We start from the raw sequence: 16911 nt of genomic DNA, 5'->3' as shown, positions 1-16911 counted from the left end.
GTACTAGTCTGGGGCTCTTGGGACTGCTAACATAAGAGAACTGAATTAAGGCAATATAGCTGAATCATAGAAATTTGAACTTGATATGTTAATACATGGATGATACAAGCACTTCCATAAACACTGAGGGACAGCTGGTACTACCAGGTACAAAAGATAAGTTAACAATCAGAAGAATTAAAGCATTGTTAAAAGTCTCATTAAGAATCCTGTGCAATGTGGGAAGTAAGGCTGACATCTGAGACATTTTCACAGACAGTAAAGGCTGGTAAAACAAAGAAGGTCCCAAGAGGACAAACATAAAAAGCTTTTCAAAATGGGCACAGTCAAGCCAAGACATTCATCCTTGTAAGTTTTTCCTGACCCAAGTGAATACAGTCCTGAGCAATCTGCTCCAACCATAAAGGCCACCTGCCTTAAGCAGGAGGTTACATTACATTACCTAGAGGTTGCTTCCAACATGTATTAACCTGCGGCTCTTACTGTGTGTAATGTTTCTGTACATTATTGCATCAAAATTAGATCTGAACACAAGATTAGGCAAAAGATTGACAGACTGATTTTAACAACAAATTCCTATAAACACATGGAAACATCAAACCCTTCTGGTAATGCAGTGTAACAAACAGTCTGCTTGTTACAAAACCTCTGAAAACAATCAAAATACTGTTTTGCCTTATTAAGACAGAAAGGCATTTGGAATAAACACAGGCAATTTTTCAAAATTCAAGAAAAATATAAGTAAATACTCTGAAAGTGAATTCACAAAAGGTATCAACACATATTTAGGATTTGAGATGAGGCTTCCCATAGTGTAGAGAAAAATATCTCAAAGACTTCAGCCCGTCCTTATGAATAAACATCACTAAGGGGAGACAGCAATTTTAGAAAAAGGAGCTGAAGAAAGTATTTATCTGACTAAAAGGCTGAAAAAAGAAAGAGTACATTAAATGCAAAATATTTTATTTATTGCAAACAAAAGTTGTGATAACAACATTGCACAATACCAAATTTTAAGGTTTTGAAATCTCAAAAATCACTCTTCATTGCGACTTTTTTTGCTCCATATATATCTTTATAATTATATTTTTACATTAGTTTTACATTACAACAAGAGTAAGTTACTTACAGAAATTAAGACAAATTGTATATTACCTGCCAGCTTACTAATGTTTCATTTCTATGTCACCGAGTGTAACCATTTAACACTTTGATCTGAAAGAGATTATCAAATTCAATGCTTTGCTAATCATACAACAGAATGATACAGTCTGCACCGATAGTTTTTTAAACAATTAGACATATATGGGAATTCACTGTGTGCTGTTTGTTTTCTACAACATATAGGTAATAACTCACTTTGTTACTTCACTAGAACATCGATTTCTCCCTTTTGTGTAAGATCTCCAGCAAAAAGGCGGACAAATACAGTTTTAGATCCAATGTTGGACAGCCTGGAGGGCAGTAGTAAAAGTCCTGAGTGCAGGATGAGTCCCTCGATGAGCCATCAAGAGGGACCCGGCCTCTGCGTTGAATCCTGCCTCTTTAAGCTGCCTTGCTATTTCCTCTACATCCCAGCCTCCCTCTCCCTGGTGAGCCAGCAGGTGGTGAACAAGGCGTGGGCAGAAGGCAGTGGGCATGCACTTCACCACTAGCTTGGCATCCAGGAGCAAGGAAAGGATTTCAGCATCACAAGTGGAATCATCAACCTACAAAGAAAGAGAAATTCAAAGTAATTAAAAATTAATTACCAGATACAGCCATCAACCAGAACATGTCACGACAGTTTTAACTGCACAGTGTGACCTTCAAAGTGAGATGAGTATTCCGTATGGATTAACAGCAGGGATACACACTTTGCATATGTCAGAATATGTAAAGTACGTCTTTAACAGTCTACCACATTAATATAAATATTTGACCTGCACAAAGTTAAGGAATAAGGATGCTTAACAGCCTGGGATTACATCAACAGCTTTATAGACTTTTCACAGCTTCTCAGTCCCAGTGCAGAACGGATCACACCATTTAGCTCCATATCAAAAATGACACTCTGAGGAAGGTCAGAGGAGAGTATATTAAATTTTGCTCACTTTATATTAATACAGTACATTACATTCCACATGTTAATATGACAGGCAACATTCACAGACACAATCAGATTTTCCAGAGTTACAGCACTCACAGGAAGGATGAGATTTTCAGAAGAATATAGCATGTAATAAAAGATGTGGAGCACAGAGTTGCTAACCTCTGTGAGACACCTAGGATGCCTCGAAAAATGTGGTTACTTGATACATGAGAGCAGATACCATCTTAAGAATCTTGTCTACAGCTTTACTAAAACCACTATAGAATACTTTAAATTCTATTTCAGTTAATTTTCACATGTGTTATAGGTTTACTTGTTCTAAAAAATCCAAGGGGGAATTTTTTTCTTTCCCCTGCATCGCTGCAAAAGTAAGATGTTGAACGAGGGACAGGGAAGGTGTTTGCCTAGGGTGATTGATCCACACAGAACTAACCAGCAGATCCACTTCCAAGCTGATGGCCCTCTAAAGACTATGGGGAGTGTTGATGAGTTGTTGTTTTTTTTCTCTCCTCAGAAACAGGAGGCACTTCCCTTTTGCCCTGACTGTAGGGAGGGTGTGTGTTGGAGGGGTCTGAGGTTCACTTTGTTTTTGGCCTGGTCATCTGGATGTTTCTGACCCCAGTTTGCCTCCACTTTCCTGCACCCTGTTCTGCCCTCAGCCCAGATCTGCTCGGACTTCATCGGAGAGGCTTGACCCACATGCAGAGGATCTTCTGGGGAGGAGGTCACCCTTTTCCCTCCTCCACTCCCATGTCTGGCAGCAGTGTGTGTTCATCGATGAAAGGGGGGAAATCCCAGCCACAGCCAGCTCCAGACAGCGTGAGTGTCGTGGGAAGAGCCCCCTTTTTCTTCTCGATGTGGGGGGAGATCTCCATTTTCGGCTTCTCCCGTGCACCAGGGCCCCCACGTGGCGACTGCCAGAGCCCAACAGCACCCCCTGCTGATCGTGGTTAGAACTGCACCAAAAGGCAGAAAGTACTAAACTGTTTCCTTTTTGAAGGGGATTTTTGGGTACCGGATCACTGCTTGGTTGTTCTTGTGTTCTGCCAATACACATATATCCTTTAATAAAGGGCTGTTCTTTTTTTCTTTCTCCACACTTCCTCAATTGGAACCTCTTAATTTCAGATTTACAATTGCTTAGAGGGAGGAGTTTGGTCTTCCTCATAACTCATCTTCTGTAGCAAAACACTTCAGTCTCTTTAAATTGAGACATGTCTCTCCTGGATTCCTTGAAATGCAGTGTTGTACTAATTTACTACTTAAGGAAGGACAACAGAACAACTACATATAACCAAAAAGGAGAAAGAAGGAATGTCATCCAGAAGGACCATGGCAGGCTCGAGAGGTGGCCCTGTGTTAATAACTGTCATATGTTAATTATGTTGAAAAAAGGTTGATCAATAAATCAAATGGATTGACAGTCGCTGAACATGAGCCAGCAGTGTGCCCAGGTGGCCAAGAAAGGCCAATGGCATCCTGGCCTGTATCAGCAATAGTGTGGCCAGGAGGACACGGGCAGTGATCATCCCGCTGTACTCAGCACTGGTGAGGCCACACCTTGAATCGTGTGTTCAAGTTCTGGGCCCCTCACTACAAGAAAGACATTAAGGTGTTGGAGTGTCCAGAGAAGGGTAACAGAGCTGGTGAAGGGTTTGGAGAGTGAGTCATATGAGTTGCTGCTGAGGGAGCAGGGATTGTTTAGCCTGGAGAAGAGAAGGCTCAGGGGGAACCTTATCACTCTCTACAACTACCTGAAAGGAGGTTACAGGGAGACAAGGGGTCAGCCTCTTCTCCTAGTTAACAAGTGATAGGTAGGAAATGTCCTCAGGTTTTGTCACGGGAGGTTTAGATTGAACACAGAAGAAAATTCTTCATGGGAAAAAGTTGTCAAGCACTGGAACAGGCTGCCCAGGGAAGTGGCTAAGTCATCATCCCTGGAGTTACTTAAAAGATGTGTAGAGGTGGCACTTAGGTGGACTTGGCAGTGCTGGGTTAACAGTTGGACTTGATGAGACTTCAAAGGTATTTTCTAACCCAAACAATCCCATGATTCTGAAATTCCTAGTGTTGGCATCTTGCAGCACACTACATAGCATACTAAGGCATTATCCAAACAGCTGTCATCTTTTCTGAAATGGGAGGCTGGAGAGATATTCTGTCCCACCTCTGAGCCCTGTGTGCTCTATTCTTAACCTGTATGTAGGATGCAACTTTACACAGGGCTTCATTGTTTGATTTTATGAACTCAAAACGCAAACAGTAATTACAGTAATGACATTAACAGCAGATGTGAGGTTTAATTTAAATTTTTTTAGGCTATTATTCAGTTAATGAAAAGTGCTATAGATTAGTGTGATTTCATATACCAGAAACCTACAAATTGGAGAGAGACAAATCTGAAAGTAAAAGACCTTTCCTAGCACAAAACCACTAAACATCTGAGCTATACTATGAGGTTGAAGATGCTCACATGCAATATGCAAGTAGAGCAATCTGTCTGCACTCATGCAGAAATGAGATCATTGTGACTTTACACATGACAAAACAGCACAAAAAAAGGCTTTTGCTGTGTGCAACAGAACATCCTTAAGCTCAAATAGTTCAATAGGTTTAAATTGATTAATATTTCCCATTTTCTGACTTGAAAACTGTCTGAAGATATAGTCAGAAAGAGGAAACCTCCAGGCAACTGGATGGAGACACAAGATGACAACCAGACCCTGTGAATTCATTTCACACAGCTTAGGCCACTGTCTATTTTGGTCAATTAAAGTGGAGTCTGGCAGGTGTGGAAGGAATACAGAGACACCGATGCTTAATGAGAATTCTGTATAAAACCAGGCAGCTAAGAAACCTAGATCGACTATTTACCTGTTTTGCAACTCTAGGTCATGTCAACTTTTGGGGTTATCAGTTGCATATGAAGAGACAGTTATGGTACTGATTTAAATAAAAATAAATGTACACCCCAAAATTCTTAGAAACACCTACACAGATTGTCAATGAACTGATGTATATTTAAAAACTTTAATTAACATAGCTTATACACTGAGCAGCTATGTTTAAGTATGATAATGTATATAATGTTGTTAGAACAACAAACATTAAATTAAAAAAAACCCTAAAACAATATAAAAGGTAAACACACAAAGTATATCTTAAAAATACACCATAGAGAGTATAATATTGTTTCTATGCAAGAAATTACTCAGCAAAACTAGGACTCTCCAATCTAGATAAGAGGTAGCTTAGAGAGCATAAAGCAGATAGCAACATCATTAAAATTATATGGGGATTGATTAAACATGTTCTCTCATAAAAAAAGAAACTATGAAGCATCAAATTAATCTAGCAGGATGAGATTCAGAGAAAATAAGAAAAATAAGTTGTTTTTTTACACTGTTGAACTCTTTGGCAAATGATACTGCAGGATGTAAAAGCTCAAAGAAGTTTAAGGAGAAACTGCACAAAATCAAGAAAGAAAATCACTGGTAGTTAGTTAGCAAATACATACAGTTGAAAATAACTGAAAGTTGGGAGAATAGCATCTCAGAAAAAGAGCCTATATAGTTGCCGTGTTTTTACTCTGCACTAGATTTGTAATTTTTCCATCTGTTTGAGTCGTGACAGTGTTCCAGGTAGAATTTAGATCCTCAAAATTTTACACCTTTTAAAAACATTATTTCAATCAACCTTCAGAGTTATTTTTGCTTTCCATAAATACCAAATATTAGCCTAAAGTAGACAGAGATTCCTAAATGCATCACATTTTCATTTTCAAAATCACTCTTTTGACAGAAGTTGTCTATAAGAGAGTAAAACCCAATTAAGAGAGTTACTAAAAAACAACCTTACTACCCCACTATTAAAAAGCTACTTCTTCTGGGAAGACAGCAGAGGCAGGACCTTATTAAGGAGTCGATCCGCCTGCAGACGCAGAGCCCTTGCTACCCAACACCCTAACTAAGCCTTTCAACTCTGGTTCCAGCAGTCTGTCACTAATCCCAGAATCACTGTTCCAAAGATATGAACTCCTGAAATTTTTTCCTTGGCTTACATACCTATTTAGGTATTGGCTAAAATCTACTTTCAAGCATTAAAGTGTAGGCATTCAAGTGGCATCTCTGCTCTCATGAGTACCTGGAGTACTGCATCCAGGTGTGGGGCCTACAGCACAAGAAAGACATGGACTTCTTGGAATCGGTCCAGAGAAGGCCACAAAGACAATCTTAGGAGGGCTGGAGAGCCTCTCCTATGAAGACAGCATTGATACACTTGGGGTTTTCAGCCTGGAGAAGAAAAGACTCCCAGGAGACCATACAACAGCCTTCCAGTATCTAAAGGGGGCTGCAAGAGAGCTGGGGAGGGACTTTTTACAAGGGCAAAGAGTGTTAGCACAAGAGGAAATGGCTTTAAACTTTAAGAGGGTAGGTTTAGATTAGGTATTAGGAAGAAATTCTTCACTGTGAGGCAGTGGAACAGGCTGCCCACAAAAGTTGTGGATGTGGATTCCACAGAAGTATTCAAGGCCAGGTTGGGCTTTGAGCAGCCTGGTCTAGCAGAAGGTGTCCATGCCCATGGCAGGGGGGTTGAAATGAGATGACCTTTAAGGTCCCTTCCAACCCAAATGATCTATGACTCTTATCTCTGATGACTAGCTCACTCCTTTAGACTGTGATGAGCAATACTTATCCCTGTAGAGACACATGCATTTATCTAGGAAGTGAGACAGCACAGACACAGAATTGCAACAGATGCACTCATTTCCACTGAAGCAGCACTACAGTGCTCTGCTTGTGCATTTTATCAAATGTCTCTTTAATGTAGAATGTATAAATGGATCTGCATTTACAGATGGAAAACCATGTGTCAGCAAAGTTTCTGTCAAAAGAAGCAAGGACCCATTTGCACTCTGTCTAAGCTTTGCACACCTTCAGCAGGATGCTGAGAAGCCTCACCCCAGACTACTAAGTGCTGCTCCTAGAGAGGGCAGGGGATTCAAGTTGTTTCCTGCACAACCTGTATTCACCCCTTCTGTATTTCTGAATCACAACAGCAGCTTGTGTCTTAAGCTGAACTCACTGCTGTCAGTGCACAATTAGTAAGGGTTGAGCAGGCCTGCCTGGGGCTTTGCCATCAGCACACTAATATTATGAAATGGATTAAGGCTGGAGGCTCACGGCTCTACCAAGACAGCAGGTCCCCTGGGCATGCAGACAGTGAGCCTTTGAGTTTTAAGCAAGCCTGTGTGTGAAATAGGTGGGTGAAGATCAGAAGAGGAACTTGAGGCATACAGAAGGCTTTCCCAATAAATCACTGAGGCCTCCACAAATTTGTGCAACCATGAATGCAAGAATTCTGTGTATCCACTCCCCAAGACCAAGGACACATATCCAGCATTTTTTTCTGGTTGCTAATACAGCCTACATGAACATTGTACAAATACTTGCTATGACGCAGCATATCTGAAAAAAAAAACCTGTCCTGCAGTGAGAATTTCTGAAAAGCAAGAGCAGCTCAGGTGTTTTCTTTTGCCTCACTAAGGGGCGAGTCAAGGTCAGGGCAATTCCCCATCAGCATTGTTTGTGCAGGTGTCTAGAGGTTCTGGTATTACCAGAATTATTATTATTTCACCCATAACTTATGCATTATAAAATCCATGCATTATGAAATATAAGAGCTGCTGATGGCATAGCAGAAAAGAAATGAATCTGATGTCTTCCAGAGTATTCCCTTCTCCACTACTACTGGAGGTAAAAATGCTTTTAATTTCATTCCTTACCGGAGTCTATACAGAACAAATAAATAAGGGGAGAAGAAAACAAGAAAAATAAACTAGAGACAGATATTTTACCATAATGACCATTAAGCTTATATACACATAATTTAACAAGATTTCTTTTAAAGGGTAAGCTCCATTGAGTAACCATAAATGGCGTAAGACACTGAAAAACACTAGAAATTCCATTATTTCCCACATTTTTTATGATTTTTCATATGACGTTTTTCAGTAAAATATGTTGCAAAGGTGACTCAGAACTTCTTCATGGAAAGTACAGTGTGCAAATGGGGCAAAGGTATTATTTTACAGTAAAACATTTTTCTATTAAAGTCTTAATTGAAGAAGTATTTGGACTGCTCATATTAACTCCCACTTGTTAGTTGTTTTAACAGTACAGGTACCAACAGGTAATAGAATATTTACTTGTTCTGTCAGATGTATAAAAATCAGTCTTAATCTCTAAGAGATAACCAAGTGTACAGACAACACTGAAACCCTTCTCAAAAACAATCGGACTTTTAAGGGCTCTATTGGCAGTAAGAAGCTTATTTAAGTAAACTGATTTTTTAAATCATTCACACACCACACAACACAGAGAACTGTTATTTCTGTTACCCAAAAAAAGACAAGTGGCAGTTCATTAAAAGATACACAATAAAAAGAGAGATCTGCAATTTCAAAAAAGCTTACACAAAAACTTGGTTGTTTTATTACAGGCAAAAGCTATACAATTCCTAGTATCAGCACTTCAGCATCATCCTTAACTGTAAACATCCATAAAGCTGTCAGCAACACACAACAAATGGCTAACTAATACATCCTATCAGCAAGCAAGTGCTGTATTTTTCACGCAGCCATGTTTGTGAGCTGTGTTAGCACTACATCAGGGAATCAATAGCTATGATTCCCCTTTGCCAGATGTTACTTGTCCGTTTCCTGTTTAATGTAAGAAGAAATGGCCTTCCCTTGAAAAATTCATTAAGAATTCTACAAAAAGCATTAACAGTCCAAATACTGTATTTTAAAAAGGAAAGAGCAGGCATAGAAAATTTTACTGAATAAACAACATTGCCATAGCTAAGTAATATATGCACTTTTAGTACAACAGCAAATAATGTAATCATAAGAGGTGCATATAAAACAAGGAGTAAGAGGTACTTTTCCACACAATGTAAGAACAGCTTTTACATTGAGCACAGCACTCTTTTGTACTAGTTGCTTTTCTAACGCTGCCAGTGGAATGCCACATTCAAGGTACTGGCTAAGCTCTATGCCTGATGTAATAAAGTCAATAGTTAAATCTTCGCTGACTTAAAATGAAACATTAGACCAAAGCCAAATGCTTTAAAAATTCTAGGTTATCCAGCAATCTTACCAAACTACATGCTCAAAATAATACTGAGTTTAGAAGAACAAACTAGAAACGGCTTATCAAGCTTCCCCCTGTATAAGAAGGTCAAAAAGAATGTTTTGGGCATTCACAGATGTACAAAGTGCTTTATATTAGTAAGAAGATAATAAGGTTTCTAGCCCTGAAACTCCAATATAATGTAATCAACCTAGAGTGTAGGGAACTGGAAACTGGAGCACACCAGAAAGAGAAGGCCAGTTAAGAGTGCAATACAATTAGCAACCATTCAGAAAGCGCTACTGCACAACATTATGCTTTAAAAATTGTTAAATAAAATATACTTGGACACAAATTCCTGGTGACAAGCTTCGGAGTTAGTTGCTTATACAGCAGCTTTCATCTGCCAACAAAAAGTCAATTTTAAAAGGTTAACAAGAACAGAGATAAGAAAGTGCATGCATATATCAGATCCACGCTTGCTTTTCAGTGAGATCATCTTGTTTAAAAGCAGTTACAAAAAAGCCTTGCTTTGCAGACATAAAATCTAAAATAGCAAGTGGTAAAAGAAAACTACCAATGTACTATTGTTTTGGTGGTTAATATTCATAATATTATGTTTTGTGAAAAAGTCAGAAAATTTGTGGTTTATTTGTATAAAAAAAGGGAACAGGAACACCTTCATGGTGGTTCTTTGCTTAAATACCAAACTCAACTAACAAACACTTCAAATTCAAACTGGCTGCTAGCGATGGTATGGAATTTTGATACAAGCCGATGTGTATTACATATAATATGTCCTGCTACCTTTCATGCTACTGTTTCAAATGTTCATAAAAACACATGAAAAAAGTTGAAAACTAAGTCCTTTTGAAGGAAAAATTAGCGGCATCTGAGATGGAGCCTATGCTTCCAGATCCACTGCTTTTCTGACCAGTCTTCACCAGTCCTGGAAAGATGACAGATCATTTCTCAAACTATCCAACGGATGCAAAAAGAGAAAGCTTCTGGAATACAATGTGCAGCATAACAAGCACAGGCACAGCACTTAAGGGAGAATCCTGGGATCTAGAATATCCTTCATAGGGAATAGAGGTGCAAAAGTAGGATTTTCAGTTTATTGCAACTAAGGAATCTGAAAAATTCATGGCAATCAATATAACTAGAGCAGTTATAATTTCAATCTGAATTTCTAAAAATTGCATTTTTAAAGCTTTTGCTTTTGGGGGATGCTTATTTTTAAAACTGTTTCCATATGGTAGTTTCATTTTGAAGTATCACATGGGAAATATAACATCAATTACTATTTTGTACTGTAATACACAACCAAGAGCTCCCTAAGATATGGTGCAGAATTTGGAAGTACTAGAGATGAGGTTTTCCCACCTAAATATTATAATTCTGGAAATTATCAGTGCAGTTAATTCAGTCAGACAGGAAAGCCATTCTCCTTCATAAAAAGGTCTGAGACTGTAACTTTGCTACAGTATCGAATAAAACCTATTTATAATTGCATGAAAGTCCCCTAGCATACCATCAGTACAAAACCAGTGACATAACAGGTCTCCACGTGTACATAAACAGACTGCCAACCTTGTCAGAAACAAAGTCACCTGACATACTATTATCACTTAAAAAAACCCAAAGTGTGATAATATGAACACAGAGGTAACAATCTACTTTATATAGCAGAATAGTTTCTGTTCCACCACAATGACTTAAAATAGGTAATTTAAATGAGGTTTAATCACCTCAAGCATCTATAAAAGATCTTACTAGCCCAATGTTACTGTTCACTGTGGACACAATACCTGTGGAAAATCTAAATAATGGTAAGTGTCTAGTAGTCTTTGCTCACTACATAAAGATAAAAGAGGTAATTTATTAGCTTAGACTCTGAAAGGTGGTTCATTCAATTGTTCATACCTTAGCAATAGCTGTTATCTGCTCCAGTGCCACAGCATGAAGATCTTGGTCTTTGCTTTCTACCAGCAGTTTCAGGGATGGCAGCAGGAGGGACTGGTTAAGCAGCAGCAAACATAATTCTTTTATACACTGAAAATAAAAGAAAACTCAGTGCGATCTCTGGAGATACTAACATAATCATTCACACTAAAATTTACGAAAATTTTATGTCAAATGTAAAATGAAAACCAAACCTCCACAACGAATGACTTCCCTGTCGGAAATAGCTCTTTGGAAACTTGAAAGGACAAATTTAAAAAATGTGGAATACAAGGTTAAAGTGCACCATTTGTTAGATTAAGACAAGGCAGGTACTGAATCACCATTAGAAACCGCAGTTTTACTGAAAAAATAACAGAACAATCACAGCTCTCTGTGGGACTAATATATATATAGTTACTGAAATGTTGCAAAGCACAGAAAGAAACTTTAAAAGACACCTGTGACATTTTTGTAACTCAATTATGCAATTATAAAAGTAGAACAAAATAAAGAGGAAGTAACAGTACATAGCAGAGCTCAACATCATAAAGTTCTGTAGCAAAAGGTCTCCAAATTCTGTATGATATTTTATACACAAATAAAGTTTAGCAAATTAACTTTCCATCATTCATCTAGTTTCTTGTATTATATAATATAGATTAAATTTAGCACCACATCTTTTTCAAGAAGAAACTGGCCAGAGAAATATCTTCAAAAATAAAAACAAAAAACCCCCAACAAATCAACTCTGCCTTTCCAAATCTTTATGCTGGTTTTTAGTTAAAACAAACAAACAAAACATTCTACATGTAACTTGTAGATTGGCTTTTTTTCCCCTCAATAGTACAGTGATTTATTCATTTATACATCAAAAAGTAGTTCAATGAACAAATTACATTATAAATCAAATTATAACTTCTCCTTCCCTTCCTCTTCCCTTTTTGTCATTTCTGAGAATTCAGGCTGCTTGTCACAACCATTTCCCAATGAGGTCCATCAGAGATGCCCCATATTCAAAGGCAATTTACACTAAGGACTCTAGATATTGTATTACAGTTACCTTGAAAATGGTACCTATCTCTTAGAGATGCTGTTTCACTCCAGCATTTTGAGAGCAATTGTCAAAGGAACTTGTCAACTAAACATTAAGCTGAGAGAATGCAAGTCACGTATTTTTTACATCTTTTACAGTTTAATGACAACTGTAACAACTTCATGACCAAGATGATCTACATTTGTAGCAGCACGGTTTCAATAGCTGTGAGCTTAAAAGCCTAAAAATTATTTGAAGATGAGATGTTAAATGCTCCAACTGTAATATACTGCAGACACACCTGGTCTTACTTGGGACACGGAACTCTCTCTTTCTGCTCAGGCTTTTCTAAATTTACCCCTTCGAAAAACACAGCCTAGAAGGATATATTCCAACACACTGAGCTCTGAGTCACTAAGGCAAAGCTTGTTCTCTTACTCAGACTTGTTCCTTCAAACTTGTATTCAGTACTGCTACTGATTGTTGATGCTTAGAATCATAGAACATGCTGAATTGGAAGGGACCCATCAGGATCATCAAGTCCAAGTCCTGGCCCTGCACAGGACATCCCCACAAATCACATCATGTCTGAGACCACTGTCCAAAGGCTTCTTGAACTCAGACAGGCTTGGTGCTGTGACCACTTTCCTGAAGAGCCTGTTCCAGTGCCCAACCACCCTCTGGGTGAAGTACCTTTTTTCTAATATCCAACCTAAACTTCCCCTGACTCAGCTTCATGCCATTTTCTTCAGTCCTGTCACTGGTCACGAGAGTGAAGAGATCAGTACCTGCCCCTCATGAGGATGTTGAAGACCACAATGAGGTCTCCCCTCAGTCTCTTCTCCAGGCTGAACAGACCAAGCGACCTCAGCCACTCCGCATAAGGCTTCCCCTCCAGACCCTTCACCATCCTCCTGGCCCTCCTTTGGACACTCTAATTGCTTAATGTCTTTCTTATACTGGGGTGACCAAAACTGCTCACAGGACTCAAGGTGAGGCCGCACCAGTGTAGAGCAGAGCAGGACAATCCCCTCCCTCGAGCGGCTGGCAATGCTTTGCCTGATGCCCCCCAGGACAAGGTTGGCCTTCCTGGCTGCCAGGGCACTGCTGACTCACATTCAACTTGCCATCAACCAGGACTCCCAGGTCCCTTTCCACAGCACTGCTTTCCAGCTTCTTGTTCCCCAGTCTATACACACAACCAGGGGTACCCAATCCCAGGTGCAGAATCCGGCACTTGCCCTTGTTAAAGTTCAGATGGTTGGTGATTGCCCATCTCTCTATTTATTGCGGTCTCTCAGTAGGGCCTCTCGGCCCTTGAGGGAGTCGACAGCTCCTCTCAATGTAGTGTCATGAGAGTTGGGAAGAGAGTGTCATGATTGTTGGGAAGGATATGACACAGGATCAAGGAATAAGACGATTAAACAAATACACTAAACTTTGTCTGATCATTCATATGCTTATCAAACTTCTGATAATTTCATATTCCATTGTATTTCTTTTGAGCAGCACACCAGCCATTCCAGCAAATTTACTGAATGCAAAGCTAGAGATTCACTCTACATGTCTCCTTTTCTTGAAAATGTGTATCCACAGCAATAAATGCAACTTAGAAAAATAAATTATAAGAGTTGTAAGATACACAACCTGAGTAAACCAGCAATTTTACCATGCTTGATAACTCTTTTTGTCTGAAAACCTTTCAAAACTGGATAGACACCTTGAATAACTTTCTCCCTGATGGTAGCATGACTAGCAGACATACTCAATCTTACCTACCGTGCCCAAGTATAGGGAAGCCATCATCTCTTTTGAAGGTGAAATACACATTCCAATAATTAACTTTGCTTTCTTTCAAGATATTTAGCCTTATGCTAAATTTTGAAATTACATAAACTGAATTGTTTTTTGTTATATCTTTCTTTGTAAATCAAGAGAGATTTTTATTAGCTCATGTTCTATCTAGAAATATCTGCAGAATACAATCAAACACCCCTCAATCTCTGGTAAGATAATACACTGCACTTCCCCAGTCTTTCACTTCTGAGGTATTTTCATCCATGCACTACTTTTTGCAGGTTCTGTCTGTTGCCCTTCATTTTTCAGTGTCCTCTTATAATGCATTTATATTAACAAGGTGTTTTATTTTAATGTCAATTTTGCTAGCAGTTTATGGAGAAGGGTACTTCTTATCCATTCTTCCTCACTTGGTATCTCCTCTGAGGAAAAACTGCACTGCCTCTGTTTTCCTTATGAAATCTGAGCTCAGCAAGACTTCGAAAATGTCACATGAAACACTTGTTGTCCTCTGCACCAGAGAAATAAGGTGTAGGATAGTGTTGTCCAACCTGCAAATCCTTGGATTGGTCTCCACTCCTTTTTTCCACAGGAAGAGACTGGACAACTTGCCAGTCACTGAAGACTGTCCGAATAGTGTAACTATCTCATTGTATCACTGCCACAAATGACTGCACAGCTGCTTTGGACAGGAATTGAAATTCCTACCCCAGACAACAAGTCACCACCCACAGACTTCTCAGAGCAGCACAAGTGGCTTTCTGTTCTTGTTCTGTGCTTGTTAAGCACCCAAAAGTATTCAAGTGTCTGCTGCCTGCCATGAAAGGCTGTGCTTAGAGGGGGTTTGATGCTCCCTGTGAGAGGGTCAAGGGAAGGCCCAATTCAAAACCTGGATTATCATAACTTAGTTGAAACTTCTGTAAGATAACTTTTGTCTTCTGCCTAGTTATGCAGCTATCAATGGTTCACTGTGACATCAGTGAGGCATATAAACCATATTTCATAGGAGTCTGCTCTGGGTCCAGTTATTATTCAGTATTTTCACAGATGGCTTGAAGGGCTGGGTAATGAATACAAACAGTATTATCTCTGGAGAGGCTAAAAGCAGACTGAATGGCAGCTTTTAAATTCAACACTATCAGAAAAAAATGATCAGAGACAACTGATCGAAATGATGAACAAAACCATACAATGTAAATTCAGATATAAATCCCAATAAAACTAGCTACAAAAATAGAAAAAAAAGGCGACCAGCTGGCTGCTATATTATTCTAGGATATAAGCATCTCATAGCCACTAGGACCGCAGGGTGATTACAGATAAGGGACTAGATACATTCTCCTTTGTAGGTGTTCATGTTAACTGGCACATGACCCTTAGGCTGATAGAAGAACATGAGACATTCAGGAGTCACACTTTAACAACTACCAGTGGCAGAAGGATTTGTCTCTTTCTAAAGAGATTAATCAAGCAGAGCAGATATTGGACAGTCCAAACACGTCTTCCGGGCTAATAAAACAATGCTTATTTCCACTGAGAGGAATGGTAATATCTATCCACTGAATAATGCCAATTAAAAAACAAAAAAACCCCAAACAAAACCCCCCAAAAAACTTCCACAAACCAAATACACACACAAAATACAAAGATTAAAGCTATGCAACTATCCAAAAGACATAAAAAAAGAATATGGCTTAAAAAACTAGATAAACCAGCAGGAGATGGACAAAAACCTTGAAGTTACATGTTTCCAGTAACAACCTTTGAACTTCAGAATGGCAAATGTTATTCATGATAATAAATTGATCTCAGTTTTTAGAATTTCATCATTCCAGATTTGTCTTCTTAACCAGTGTATTTACTGAAATGTGAAGTCATCTAAACAGGTTAATTGTCAGTGATCAGATTTTCATCTTATTCAGCCACACAATTGCAACTGTAATTTGTGCACATAAGTACTGCAGCCTTGCATACAAATAAATTACTTGAATTTATGCATGTCATTCCTGCTCTTCCCAAGTAGAGACTTACAGCAATATAGCTTGTGTTTGTAAGTAACTGTACAATTACATTTTAGTGCAACTCCTGTTGCTGCACAGCATTCCACTCATAAAAAATGTATTTTACATCAGTAAAGCTGTTTTATGCTTGAGGACCAGAATGTCCTCATATCTGTACCTGTATATTCACAGCTACACTGTGGGTTCTTCCAACATCCTGTACCATTAAAACAGGAAGGCCCCTCCAACTAAAGCTGTCTACCAATACCAAAACTGTGTGTAAACAGTGACTTGTCATGGAGATCAAGGAAAACTTTACTTGATTAAGAGAAATGCAAATCATGACCCATTCTTGATCAGAACCTATGGTGAACTGACTGATGTATGACAGTGAGACTCAGGATTTATCTCCCTGAATCACTGAGCTGAGGCAGAACATTCAACTTTGACAAAGTTTAGCTACTCTTATGCACAATAAGATTGTGAGTTTATGCGATATATTGCACCATTTCAACACCTTATAAAGAAAAACTACATATAATTACACCAGTCCCAGGGATAGAGAGACCTGCCTTCCACCAAAGTGTTTTAGTGGGATGAATAAATTAATAAATGTACTAATCATTTCAGTTTACTGCCACCTTCTGGAATCTTGTTTTACACAGATTTTTGAACTTGACTCAAACCAGTGTGTTGGACTATTAAAAAAAAAAGCAAACCACACACTCACCTGTCTGTATTTTAAATAGAATGTTGTTTCTATTCTGCTTCTCTTCCTAACATCAGCTGTTTTTTACAACAGATAGTGATTGTGTGAAGACGATTATAAGGGATTAATCAGGCTACTAAAAATATGCACAAGTACTCTGAAATTGTATGACATTCATTAAGTATTTCTCCAGTCTGTCT

General features: G+C 38.7%; 1 protein-coding gene across 1 annotated transcript in view; it reads right to left on the bottom strand.

Annotated features, from left to right (window-relative positions):
* Positions 1-928: 928 nt before the first annotated feature.
* Positions 929-16911, bottom strand: part of NBAS (neuroblastoma amplified sequence) — a 165790-nt gene continuing 149807 nt past the window's right edge. Inside the window, 2 exon segments of the mRNA XM_018088939.2 lie at positions 929-1709; positions 11152-11280. Of these exon segments, the coding sequence (XP_017944428.2) occupies positions 1434-1709; positions 11152-11280 (405 nt within the window). The 3' untranslated portion in view covers positions 929-1433.

The sequence above is a fragment of the Manacus vitellinus genome, unplaced genomic scaffold, assembly GCF_001715985.3.
Source record: "Manacus vitellinus isolate BGI_N305 unplaced genomic scaffold, ASM171598v3 scaffold_11_pilon, whole genome shotgun sequence".
NCBI lineage: Eukaryota > Metazoa > Chordata > Aves > Passeriformes > Pipridae > Manacus > Manacus vitellinus.
This window is presented reverse-complemented; position numbering and strand designations above follow the sequence as displayed.